We start from the raw sequence: 14268 nt of genomic DNA on the forward strand, positions 1-14268 counted from the left end.
GGGCTCCCCTCCCGCTCCCACCTATCCCACGTGGGATCTCCTTGGAAGAGACGCTTCAACTCTCTGCGGAGATTAGGGTCAATAACAGTACTAAACAGTAATAAACAGTAATACATTTTACTGGAACTGGAAAGCCAGGGAAAGAGAGACGCACTCCCCTTATTTATTTTAGAATTTAGAAGCGGGGCATGGTCAGCACCCTGTTACGCGGGCTGAGGCTTCAAGCTCCTTTTCCGCAGGCGTCGGAAACAGTTAACGGTCAATTAAGTATTCTTGCAGGTCAGATGTGGGCGGGATTTGTGCGCACTATATGAGGTGTTTAAGTCTGCATCACTGATCTGAGGTCAGCATTACAAGCGCTTTTTGAGGGTAGGGGTGGAGTCTACTTGCACGTTTTGAATATTCAGTCTTATTTAGATTTACATTTAACATTTATATTTAAAATTTACATATGATATTTACATTTACATTTAAATTTATATTTAACATTTATTTTTAGATTTAGGATTTATATTTACATTTAGCATTTACATTTAAACCTAGTCACATTTAGCTAAATGTGAGGAAATTTGTTATACGCGCACCTTTTACATTCGGCACCCAATACTGCCTTGCTGCCATGTGACCCCCACCTCATTTTTCCCAGCAGCATCTGGAACCATGGAAGCTCTATGCTACTGTCTGTGTTCTGCTTGGCATTGACATCTTGTCTCTCATGATCTGGCAAATTGTGGATCCTTTACATATCACAGTGGAGGTATGATAAAACATTTGTTTTGTTATTTGCACCTTACATCCACTGTACTGTAGTTAGTGTGTGAACAATACACTATTAACTAGAATTGAGAAGAAATTCACTGCAAGTACAAATATGGGTAATTTGAGATATATAATGTTTCCCAAAAATATATTAGAATAAGTGATGATGTCATATACAACTTTACATGTTTACCTAACATATGCACATGAATTACTTTGGCTAAAGATATTGGATTTTATCTGATACAGACTGTTTGTTGTTGGAATTATTGCCTTGTTGCTGTTCTTCATGTATATAATTTATGTATGTGAGCAGAAATTCACCAGAGAAACCCCAAAAGGAGACCTGGATGTTTTGATCCAGCCTTTGCTGGAGCACTGCAGTTCAGAAAAAATGAACACTTGGTTGGGTGAGTGGAATCATTCCATTCCTTTGTATGGATACTGATGGGTTGCATCAGTTGTTTTAAAACAGTGGAAAAAAGAGTTTTGTAAAAGAAAATTAAAACTGTGCATAATTATAGCTTCTGTTTGTTTGTTAGCGCAGGGGTCCAGTCTGTCATGGTTAACATTGCAATGAAGGGACACGGTTTCTTCACTTTGCCCACTCCAAATGAAGTGTTCAATGCTCGGTCTCAGGTTTGCTAAAAAAGTGGCGGTGGTGGGTCACATGAAGGTTCCAGTAGTGTGACACAGACTGTCCTCAGTTGATTTTGCTGAGCAGTATCTGTAGCTCTCCTTAATCTGATGCCTGGCTGTCGATCCAAGTCACATTGTTGTCCTCTACTTTTGCTTCTATTAATCCAGTACAGTTCATTTGTCTGTGCCTGTGCATCATGCGTATTCCTTAATATTGTATTACCTATGAGTAACTCTAAAGTTAGTTTTGTGATATGTAGAGTATGTGTACATGTCATAAGCAGTTGACAGTAACAAAAGGCAGCAGCCATATCTTCTTTTTGCATTAAAACCATTTACACTTTAGCCAGAACACGACTAACCCGTTAGCAAAGATTCAGTACCAAGATTAATCCAACTAAACATGAGCATGATTTTTGTGTTCAGTGCTCATTTGGAACTTTCTAAAGATATAGAAGGCCCTGCCTTTCATTGAAATCTAGACTTCACACAAATGCCTACCCATTACACTGTGAGCACAATCATTAGGCAATTGTGTATTTTGATATAAAAATAATTCAGTTTAATTCAATTTTATTTATATAGCGCAAAATCACAACAAAGATACCTCAAGGCACTTTACAAGGCACTTTAAGGCACTTTAAAACCTTACACAATTAAATCCAACAAATCCCACATACTGTAAGGCTTTAATTGTAATTAATTACAATTTGACAGCAACAGTGGAGAGGAAAAACGCCCTCTCTAACAAGGAAGAAACCTCCAGCTGAATGCCTCAACTAGTTGGGGTGAGGGGATGGAGAGAGAGAAAAGCACAACAACAATAACAAGCAACAACAGAGCACAGGCAGGATGGTTGGATCTGCGACATCACCGACAAAAAGCTCTAAGTCCAGTGATACTTGTAGGTGAGTGACAGAGTGGGAGAAAGATGGGGGGGTTGGGGCAACTATAGGAAAGAAAGAGACACGGTTAGTTAATAAAACAGTGATGGGAGGTTATTGGATAGAAGAGATAGAAGGAAGCAAAGGAGCTCAGTGGGTAAATTAATCCCACAGCAGCTGTCTGTTGTAGTTTAAGAGATGGTTCCTCTGACTAACACTCATTGCCAGTCACCTGAACCATCTCTAACTAATCTAACTATAAGCTTTATGAAAAAGGAAGGTTTTAAGCCTGATCCTAAAGGTGGAGAGTGTCTTAGATTCTGGAACCTGAACAGGGAGCTGGTTCCACAGGAGATGAGCTTGGTCCTGTAGCTAAACGCTCTGTCTCCCATTTCACATTTAAAGACTCTAGGAACCACAAGTACAACTCTGGCTGCAGTATTTTGAATTAGCTGTAGGCTTTGAAGCCAGTGTTGTGTAATCCAGAATCTAGCCACAGGGGTTGCAAGCCAGTGACTTCTGTGCTGGTCCCAAGCCCCGATAAATAGAGAGGGTTGCGTCTGGAAGGGCATCCATCGTAAAACTTGCCAAAAACAAACATGCAAATGGTCCATAAGGATTTCATACCTGTCACAGCGCTCTAGGTAGCGAACCCACATGCACGGCGGAAACAAAGCTCGGTGATGAAAAAGGGATTTAATTGGTACTCGTGGTCAGGCAGGCAAGGTTCGGTACACAACGGCAGCAGTTACAGTACAGACAGGGATCAGACAGTCGATGGTCAAGGGACAAGCTGGGATCAAACTTACGGCAGGACAGGATCAAAGTCAAGACAAGAGGCACGGTCAGGAGAAGCAGGGTCATTCACGGTTCAGGCTACAAGGTACAACGCTGGACTGCTGGCTAATGCACATAGACAATCTGGCAACTGGGTAGGGCTAGAGCTGGTGCTTAAATGCGGAGTGATGATGACTAGATGGGTAACAGGTGAGTTGATTAGAACCGGAAGTAAGGCTGGCTGAAACTAACAATGACTGAGACAGGAAGTGGTGACAAAATAAAACCGGAAATGAGTAATTGCAGTGACTAAATGACATGAGCTGTGACAGAACCCCCCTGTCTAGGGCGGATTCCAAGACGACCAAAAACAAAACAAAACACAACCAAGCAAGATGGGTGACAGGCTAGAACAAAAAACGAGAGGATCAAAACACACAGAATGACTTGCAGGAACAGAATAGAGTCCATGAGTAATGAGTCCATGACGGGGGAAATACAAAGTCCAGATACTTCCTCAAGGAGGGTGGTGACGAGGAGAGTCACGGCCGTGCAGCCGCCAGGCCGAGATGGCACATTTCATGCCCGAAGACAAGGCTAGAGTTCTAGGGGGCAGAGAAGACGCGGCGGTCGGCAACGGCAGAGGCCGCGCCATCATCGTGGCAGGAAGCAGCGACCTCCAGGCAGGGAGTCGCCTCCGGAACCGGTCAGCCGAGGTGGCCGACGACACCAGGAGGCAGCGTCATCCATGCCACAGGATGCGCCCAGGACCAGCCCATCCCTCCGGCAGATGAGGCAAGAGCCGGCGGGATGCCGGAAACAGCGATGAGGACAGACGTGGAGACGAGACCTGACGTGGAGACGAAGCCGGAACCAGAGATGGGGACAGATGTGGAGACGAGCCGGAACCAGAGACGAGGCAGAGACGGGGACAGACGTGGAGACGAGCCGGAACCAGAGACGGGGACGGACGTGGAGACGAGGACAGACTTGGAGACGTGGCCGGAACCGGACCACCAGGAACCGATGCCGGCGTGGCCAGAGCCGGGCCACCAGGAACAGATGCGGTCGCGGCCGGCGCCGGACCACCAGGAGCCGATGCAGAAGCGACAAGCGCCGGACCACCAGGAACTGATGCCGATGCGACAGACGCCGGACCCTCCGGAGCTGAGACGAGCGTGGCCGGGACCAGACCACCAGGAGCTGAGATGGATGTGATCTGTGCCAGATCACCAGGAACAGAGGTAGGTGTGATCAGTGCCGGACCATTAGGGGTCGAGATAACCGCGGCCGGTGCTGGACCACAAGGAACCGATGCAGATGCGGCAGGCGCCATACCACCAGGACCCGAGACGGGCGTGGCCGGGACCACCAGGAGCTGACCCAAAAAACACGGGAACCAGAAACGGGCCGACCACCTCCCGCCCACCAGGGACTGGACCGTCAGGAGACAAGGCTGGGCCGACCCCCTCCGGGAAACCGGCAGGAGACAAAGCTGGGCCGACCCCCTCCCGGAGGCCGGCAGGGACTGCAGCAGGAGCTGCGGCTGGACCGACCCCCTCCTGGGGATCGTCGGGAACCGCAGCAGGAGACAAAGCTGGACCGACCCCCTCCTGGGGATCGTCGGGAACCGCAGCAGGAGACAAAGCTGGACCGACCCCCTCCTGAGGATCGTCGGGAACCGCAGCAGGCGCTGCGGCAGGCGCGACCCCCTCTTGGGGATCGTCAGGGAACCGCAACAGGCGCTGCGGCAGGCGCGACCTCCTCCTGGAGGTCGGTGGAAACTGCGGGCTCTCTGAGGCCGACAGTGGCAGGAACTAGAACGGCGTCCTCCGTGGAGCCGACAGGAACAGGAACCAGAACAGCGTCCTCACAGGAGCCGACAGGAACCAGAAAGGCGCCCTCACAGGAGCCGACAGGAACTAGAACGGCGTCCTCACAGGAGCCGACAGGAACTAGAACGGCGTCCTCACAGGAGCCGACAGGAACAGGAGCTAGAACGGCGTCCTCACAGGGGCCGACATGAACAGGAACTAGAACGGCGTCCTCACAGGAGCCGACAGGAACAGGAACTAGAACGGCCTCAACCGGGAGGTCGACAGGAACAGGAACTAGAACGGCCTCAACCGGGAGGTCGACAGGAACTGGAACGACCTCAACCGGGCGGTGGACAGGAACTGGAACGACCTCAACCGGGGGGTCGACAGGAACTGGAGCCTGGTTTGGCTGGCAAGGGGTGCCCCCTAGCTGGCACAAAGCTGGAGTCCGAGCGTTACGTGACCGAGCTGAGGCTTGGGCTTGAGCTTGACGTGGCTGAGCTGAGGCTTAGGCTTGAGCTTGAGCTTGACGTGGCTGAGCTGGGGCCAAGGCAGGACTGGGTGTGGACAGAGTAGCAAATTGAGGCGTAGACTGTGATGTAGGAACAGAAGCAGCCTGAGACGCAGGAACCAACGCAGCCTGAGACGCAGGAGTAGATGCAGGCTTAGACGCAGGAACGGTTGCAGGCTTAGACGCAGGAACGGGTGCAGGCTTAGACGCAGGAACGGGTGCAGGCAGAGACGCTGGGGCCAGTGCAGGCTCTGACAGCGGCTCAGTGAACCCCGGGGCCTCACGCAGTGCAGGGATGCCTGCGATGGAGGTGGGGATGTCGTCTGATGGAGCGAGGAGGCCCTCTGCTGGAGGAGAGGGTTGCTTGATTTCAGTGGCCGAGTCCTCTGGAGCCTGGACGGGGGAACCGGCTTTCGTCGACGCCGTCTGGGCCGCCGACGACCCGATGGGGATTCCATCTCCTCACCCGCCGTGACTGACGCAGAAGATGGGGCCAAGGCATGGACGGGATCCAACTGGACAGCGTCTGGAGCGAGAGCATAACCCGACTGAGCAGCGACAGGCACTTCCGATTGAACTGCCGGAGCGGCAACAGGAACGTGAACAGGACCAGACTGAGCGGCAACAGGAACGTGAGCTTGATCGGGCAAAGCGGCGACAGGAATTTTCGCCGGCGAAGCGGGAGCAGCTGATGAGACGCTGGCAGGGCGCGTGCCAATTCCCTCCGCACTGCCTGGAGCCTCTCAAAGAGCGTCTGCACTCCCGGGTAGTCAAGCCACCAGAATTCCTCCTCCAAGATGCCAATAGCCTGCTTTATGGTGCGGAGCCGGACCTTCAGACTGGGGGCTTCCGCATAATCCTTCGCTAGCTCCTCGAAGCACCAGCGGAGGTCCTCCGGCAGACTCGAGCAGGTAAAAACCATCGCGCCTGTGCGTTGTTCACGTGCACAAAAAACAAAATCAACTGATAACCTTAAACAGATGCAGGGTGCCGGCTGGGTTCGAGTCTGGCCAGATTGTACTGTCACGGCGCTCTAGGTAGCGAACCCACATGCACGGAAACAAAGCTCGGTGATGAAAAAGGGGTTTAATTGGTACTCGTGGTCAGGCAGGTAAGGTTCGGTACACAACGGCAGCAGTTACAGTACAGACAGGGATCAGACAGTCGATGGTCAAGGGACAAGCTGGGATCAAACTTACGGAAGGACAGGATCAAAGTCAAGACAAGAGGCACGGTCAGGAGAAGCAGGGTCATTCACGGTTCAGGCTACAAGGTACAACGCTGGACTGCTGGCTAATGCACATAGACAATCTGGCAACTGGGCAGGGCTAGAGCTGGTGCTTAAATGCGGAGTGATGATGACTAGATGGGTAACAGGTGAGTTGATTAGAACCGTAAGTAAGGCTGGCTGAAACTAACAATGACTGAGACAGGAAGTGGTGACAAAATAAAACCGGAAATTGGTAATTGCAGTGACTAAATGACATGAGCTGTGACAATACCAGATCCATCGAGGCCCAGGTTAACAACGCCCGCCACCAATGCTGTTAACCGACAGGGTGCCGGTGGAATTTGGACTACTGTTGGTCGAAGGAGGAGAGGAGGCAAAAGGGTTTGTGTACAGAGAGAGAAGAGGAAAGGAACTCTTAATGTTGACACAATGACAGGAAAAGGTAGAGGGCTGACAGACATTATGGAGAGAAGGAAGGTGGATGTATTGTGTGTGCAGGAGACGAGGTGGAAGGGCAGCAAAGCACATAGTATTGGAGGAGGATACAAACTGTTCTACCATGGTGTAGATAGCAAGAGAAACTGGGTAAGAGTGATCCTGAAGGGGAAGTTTGTGAACAATGTTCTTTCTAGAGGTCCATCCATCCATCCATTTTCATCCGCTTATCTGGGGCCGGGTCGCGGGGGCAGCAGTCTAAGCAGAGAGTTCCAGACTTCTCTCTCCCCGGACACTTCCTCCAGCTCTTCCGGTGGGACCCCAAGACATTCCCAGGCCAGCCGAGAGACGTAGTCTCTCCAGCGAGTCCTGGGTCTTCCTCGGGGCCTCCTACCGGTGGGACATGCCCGAAACACCTCCCCAGGGAGGCGTCCAGGAGGCATCCAAACTAGATGCCCGAGCTACCTCAGCTGGCTCCTCTCGATGTGGAGGAGCAGCGACTCTACTCCGAGCTCCTCCCGGGTGACAGAGCTCCTCACCTTATCTCTAAGGGAGCGCCCAGCCACCCTGCGGAGGAAGCTCATTTCAGCCGCTTGTATCCGTGACCTTGCCCTTTCGGTCATGACCCAAAGCTCATGACCATAGGTGAGGGTAGGAACGTAGATTGACCGGTAAATTGAGAGCTTTGCCTTTCGGCTCAGCTCCCTCTTCACCACGACGGACCGATACACCAACCACATTACTGCAGCCGCCGCACCGATCCGTCTGTCAAACTCACGCTCCTTCCTTCCCTCACTCTTGAACAAGACCCCAAGATACTTAAACTCCTCCACTTGAGGCAGGAACTCTTCTCTCTAGAGGTGAAAATTACAATTGATTATAATTGATAAGAAATTGATTACAATTAATAAGCTTAAAGCTAGAAATGGAAGGGTTGATGGTGAATGTAGTCAGTGGGTATGCTCCACAAGTTGGCTGTGAGTTAAAAGAGAAGGAGAGATTCTGGAGTGAGTTTTATGAGGTCACAGAGAGTATTCCCAGAGGAGAGAGGGTAGTGGTTGGAGCAGACTTCAATGGGCATGTTGGGGAGGGTAACAGAGGTGATGAGGAGGTGATGTGCAGGTTTGGTGTAAAGGAAAGGAACCTAGAAGGGCAGATGGAGGTGGACTTGGCTAGGAGGATGGAAATGACTGTAGTCAAGACTTACTTCCAGAAGAGGCAGGAACACAGAGTGACGTACAAGAGTGGAGGTGGGAGCACCCAGGTGGACTACATCCTATGTAGACAAGATCATTTGAGAGAGGTTAGTGACTGCAAAGTGGAGAGAGTGTAACCATACAGCACCCCATGGTGGTGTGTAAGATGACTTTAGTGGTCAGGAAGAAGAAGAGAGTAAAAAGACAAAAAAGAAGACCAAAGAGTGGAAGCTAAAGAATGAAAAAACAGCTGAATTCAGGCAGAAGCTGAGGCAGGTAGAAAGGTGCTAGGTGTGTCATCTGGAAGGAGGAAAGAAGATAAAGACACTTGGTGGTGTGGAAGTGTCTAGGACAGACAGCGATGGGGTTTCTAACTAGCTTGTTCAACAGGATTGAACTGAGATAGAGAGCGAGAAGATGCCTGAGGAATGGAAGAGAAGTGTTCTGGATCTTTAAGAACAAGGGTAACAGAAGAGTTCAAGGTGGAGGTGGGACTACACCAAGGATCAGCTATGAGTCCTTATTGTTTGCTATGCTGATGGACAGACTGACAGATGAGGTCAGACAGAAATCTCCCTATATGTCATGGATTAGCATCTGGTCGTCACTGTTATGTTCTACTTTACCTTACGGTTTTATTTTGACACTTGTTTGGTTTCCTGTCTGTTCTAGGTTCTGTTTTACCACTCTGTCATGTTTCACAAGCTGTGTTAAGCGGTCATTAGTCACGTGATCATCAGCTGTTTTGTGTTTTTGTGTTAATCAACACCGTCGTGCCCCGTCTTGTGACGGTCAAGTAAGCTCCTGTTTTTGCCTTTTGTACTTACCTGAGTTGCCCGCTCCTTGTCGGCATCTCTGTCAGTGTTCTGTATTCCCGGTGCCTATCCGTGCAAGATTACTTTTGCTTCTTCTTTTTACGGAGCTGTCTATTAAATAAAGTCCTAGACTGAGTTTGGTCTTCCGGCTGTGCATCTGGGTCCTGCATCACGATCCCGTCCCAACGGTCCGTGACACTATACAATGATGTTTATGACATTGTCTTCTGCAGTGAGAGTAGAGAGCAGGTGGAGGAACAGCTGGAGAGGTGGATGTTTGCTCTGGAAAGGAGAGGCATAAAAGTCAGTCGTAGTAAGACAGAATACATGTGTCTAAACTAGAGGGGAACAGTGAGGCTACAGGGGTGAGGTGAAGTAGGTGCTTAAGTAGGAGTTTAAGTACTTGGTGTCAACTGTTCAGTGTGATGGCGAGTGTGGAAAAGAGGTGAATAGGCATGTGTAGGGGGGTTGGAGCGAGTGGAGGAAAGTGTCAGGAGTGTTGTGTGACAGAAGAGTGTCAGCAAGACTCAAAGGCAAGGTGTACAAGACAGTTCTGAGACCAGCTCTGCTGTATGGGTTAGAGATGGTAGCAGTGAGAAAGAGACAAGAGGCAGAGATGGAGGCAGCAGAAATAAAGATGCAGATGTTCTTTTTAGGAGTAACAAGGTTGGACAGAATCAGGAACAAGCTCTTTAGAAGGATGCTAAAAGAGTAGTAGTAATGTTGTCATTCAGGGTGGCTATCTGATTCAGTAGTGTCTCTCTGTGACTTTTAGGCCCAACGATGAAGAAACTTGGTTTTATTTGAATATAGTTAAAGGAAGGTTTGGGACATCCAGGATTTGATGTCTTTTAAACTAGCATGCCCACAGATAAGTCAAATGACTGACACACTTCAGCTAACATCCTGTGAACGGCTTCTATTGTTCCATAAACAGGGCTGTTATCCCCACAGCAAGGGGGTGTTCTTACCGAGCCACTTCACAGGAAAAAATCTTGTGTGTTTCTGTGACAGAATGAAGGGTGCGTCCAATTGTATTCACTGCATGTAAATGGAACTGGAACACATGTGGAACACATAGCCACTTTTCACTAGACTAAACTTTATTATTTAAATTGTTTTAATGTTAATACCTAAAGGTTTGATTAAAATGTCAAACAGTAGTAGTAGTATGTGACTGTGTATTTTTTTAAAGCTGTGCATTTAAAAAACTGCATTAAAATAAGGCTTTTAAAACATTTCAAAACTTTGAAAACACAAAAAAAACAAATGCAGACAAACTAATTGTAATTGCTAAATTCGGCAAAAATATAAGGCACAGAGTGATAATAATTTAGGAGCCGACTGGGATCCACAAAGAGAGCCGAGCCAAAAAAAACTGTGAAAAGAGCCGGACATCCCCATAGAAAATGCAGTGAATGCTTCCATGCTGAAATTAGCTTATGCATTGAAAACAGCTGGAAGGGGCTAAGGAATTTAATACATAGCTGAATAAATCTGAAGATCGGTTTTGAATATATTAGGTTTTCTTGTAAACCATTTAATTTCATATCTATCCTTGCTCTAATTGGGAATTGAATCTGAGACTCCAGGCTTCAGCATGAAGGACTTCAGCCACTCAGCCAAAGCAGCTGTTGGTATCAGCTCACATAGCTTGTGTCATCCTAGTGGCAATGGTAAAAGTCACATTCATTTTTATAGGGAAATTATAAAGCTTCATATTTCGAAAAATATAAAAGATATGACTAAGAAAAATAGTAGCACACTTCTCCTCAACAACCTGGAAATTTTGACATTTCAAGATTCAAAAAAATGTATTAATCCCAGAGGGAAATTATTTTTCCCCCTTTGGTTGCTGTCACAAGAGTGCACACAAGAAGGAAGGGAGATTAAAAATAAGAATGCTAACACATCTACACAAATTCACATCAAGTCTAATTACTATTGTCTAATTACATCTAATTACTAGTTAAAGTTTTATTATACATGTCACTGCATGAAGATCAAAGCCAGTTCGATGTCAGGGATGCAGTTCCACTCTTTGACTGTCACATGTCCAGGATGGCACCACTTATTGTTAACAAAAACGGCCACCCCCCTCCTGGCATCTTCCTGGTCCCCACTGTGTCTCTGTCAAAGCGCACAGCGCTGAACCCGTTCTCCTCTCACACTAGAGCTTTCAGTTCATCCATTTTATTATCCAGTGAACTCACGTTGCCCATAATCAGCGAAGAGATCATTTGAACGGCATTCGATCGGACTCTGTAGCTCAAGGCATGCCAGAAGAGTTAGGTAAAGGAAATATCTATACTAACACTAAATGAAGAATTTCCAAAGGAAAATGCTCATTGAATGCTTCCATGCTGAATGTATTGAAAAAGAATTGCTGAAACTAGCTGAAACATTGAAAACATAGGTGAAAGTAGCTGAAGCATTTAAAGATAAATTTATCTAAAGAGAATTGAGAGTTGTTAAAAAAAAGATTTGCTGAAATTGAAAAGGTTTGCTGTATTTGATCAAATATAGGTGAGTGTTTTAAAACAGCTAAATAGTTTGGAATTCAAGAGCTGAACAAATAGCTCAAAGTTGTTGAAAGATTTATTACAGCTGAAAGCTTTGAAGGAAGTATGTGCAGGTAACTGTTAAACAGTAAAATAGAAAAGTGCTATTTAGGCTAAAGACTTGGATTGGTGCTTTTATTTTGAAAAGATTTGGAGTGTATGTATTGGTAATTACTAAACCATAAAATAGTCTCATCGAGTGGTCATATTTAACAAGTCAAAGCCAAAAATCTTACTATTAAATTTGTTTTAGATTAGTGCTTTTATTTTGAAAACATTTGGAGAAGGTGTGCGGACAATTGCTAAATTGTAATAGTCGTCTTAACTAGTCATGATAAACCACTTGAAAGCAGAAATATTGACCTGAATTTGTGCTTTTATTTTTAAATGATTTAGAAGAGTGTGTGTACTTAATACATAAACTTTAAAATGGTCTCATTATCTAGTCACAATTACGCATTCTAACGCAAGAAAAATACCATTAAAACTAAAAATTTGGATTGTTGCTTTTATTTTGAAAGGATTTTAAGGAACTGTGTTCCTCATTGCTAAAGTGTATAATAGTCTCATTACCTACTCTTAGTTAACCATTCAAAGGCAAAAACAATGCTTTTAAAAGTAAAGATTTGGATTGTTTCTGTTTTTGAAAGGATTTCAGGGAGGTGTGTGTGCTTAATACCCAAACTTATAGTAGTCTTATTAACTAAACATAATTACTTAATGAAAAAGCACTGTTAAGGCATAAGATATGGATTGATTCTTTTATTTTGAAAGGATTTGGACGACGTGTACGTGTTTAACAAACAAAAAGCTGAATGTTGCAGAATTTTAAAAACAGACCTGATGCAAAGGTGGTTATCCTAATACAAAGTCATCCATCAATCATAGATTAACAGAGCTCACAGAGGACAAAGCTGAATAGTTTTCTCTAGGTGGAGAAGTAAATTTATAAATATGTTATAATTTTAACATACTTATTTAATTAAACAAGAGGTTAAAAGTTTTAAAGGTTTGAACCTAATGCAAAAGTGAATATTCCAATACAAAGTCATGCAGTAATCTTTGCAAGGGTTACTCCTTCTCACACCAGTTCCAATTAGGGTGCCAACGATTACTCATTATTGCCCATTACCCATAAAGCACTGCAATTAAAATCTGCATATATTGCTGAATGTTGTAATGTTGAATTTGTTCCTCAAGAAATGCTGAAGCATTACAACAAATAGCTGCTACAACACACACATTACAGCTAAATATAACAATATAAAAAAAGTTGAAAATCTTTCTCTGGATTGATAACTATTGTTGTAAATGCCAAACAGTACTATCACATTATAACATTAGTAATTAAAATAAAAGCTGAAAGTTTTAACAGTGTAAAAAGTTCAGCCCTGATGTAAAAGTGTTTACTTGCTAATCTGTAAAATACTCTCATTAACTATTAACTAGTTACAATAAACCAGTCAGAAATCTTGCTATTAAAGCAAATGAGTGGAATTAATGCTTTTATTTTGAATGGATTTGAAGGAAGTGTATGTGGGTAATTGTTTGACTGTAACATATTGTCATTAACTATAAATAAATAACATTTAATACTTAATACTATGATTGTAATGGGTGTTTTTATTTTGAAAGGATTTCGAGGTGGTGTGTGCTTAAATATTAAATAATCAAACAGTGTAATAAACTCATAAGTAATATGCATAGAGCTGCTGTGGACACTGAGCATTAGGAGTTTGACCTGTCCTTCAAACTGTTGCTGAGCTCAGTCACTGATCAACAGCAGCTGTAGATCATGTGATGTGAATTCATTACACTGATATGCAAAGAGCTGATGTGGACAGTGGGCAGTATGAGTTTGACCTGTCAGTCAAACTGTTCTGAGCTCTAATTACTGATCTACTGCAGCTGTGCTGTTGTCATGGAGATGGTTCTCCAAAGGTAGGAAACTCCAAAGATCAGCTCAATCCGTTGTAGAGAAGTTGCTTAATATGCTTGTAACAGCAAAACCATAAGGGTTATCACAATGAGCATTTTATTATTATTATTTTAACATATTGTAGTGGCCCAGGAGGGGCATTCCTGCCCTGAGCCGCTAAGGCTTATGGGTAAAGTAACTGTTCTTGTGTTTGTAGTGGTATAGCTAAAGTTAGGATTTAAGTAATGTTATAACTTAATAATGTTATAACTGGCCGTCCAAATACAGCCTGGCTCTGCTGGAGGTTTCTTCCTCATTAGAGAGGGAGTTTTTCCTCTCCACTGTTGCTGTCAAGTTGTAATTAAAAGCTTGCTGTATGTGGGATCTGTTGGCTTTAGTTGTGTAAGGTCTTAAACCTATCTTGTAAAGTGCCTTAAGATAAACTTGTTGTTATTTGGCGCTATATAATCAAAATAAAATTGAATAACCTTGGTAAAATAATTTAGCCTTTTGTTCATAAGTGTTATGTGTCTTATGTGTTTTTGTTTTATGTGCGGTACCCTGAGAGAGGATAGTGTGCCTGTGAGTGACCCTTAGGACACGGTAATACGTTGGATGTGTGAAAAATACATGGGGTTTGCACTCTGTTAAGAGGGCGCTCAAAAAGAGACAATCTCTTCTTGTCTCTTCACATTATTAGCTTAGGAATTAGCTGCATAGTTAGT

The 14268-nt window shown here is 45.3% G+C and overlaps 1 protein-coding gene across 3 annotated transcripts in view; it reads left to right on the forward strand.

Moving 5' to 3' along the window:
• gabbr1b (gamma-aminobutyric acid (GABA) B receptor, 1b) overlaps nt 1–14268 on the forward strand; it is a 142978-nt gene that overhangs the window by 118337 nt on the left and 10373 nt on the right. Inside the window, exons 13-14 of one of the 3 annotated variants that reach the window (XM_029167437.3) lie at nt 647–757; nt 1076–1169. The exons of 1 other annotated variant lie outside the window; for it this stretch is intronic. In XM_029167437.3, coding sequence (XP_029023270.1) covers nt 647–757; nt 1076–1169 — 205 coding nt within the window. The remainder of the gene's footprint in view (nt 1–646; nt 758–1075; nt 1170–14268) is intronic. One more of the 3 variants, XM_029167438.3, reaches the window with a different exon arrangement.

This window comes from Betta splendens, chromosome 11 (genome assembly GCF_900634795.4).
Source record: "Betta splendens chromosome 11, fBetSpl5.4, whole genome shotgun sequence".
NCBI classification, from domain to species: Eukaryota; Metazoa; Chordata; class Actinopteri; order Anabantiformes; family Osphronemidae; genus Betta; species Betta splendens.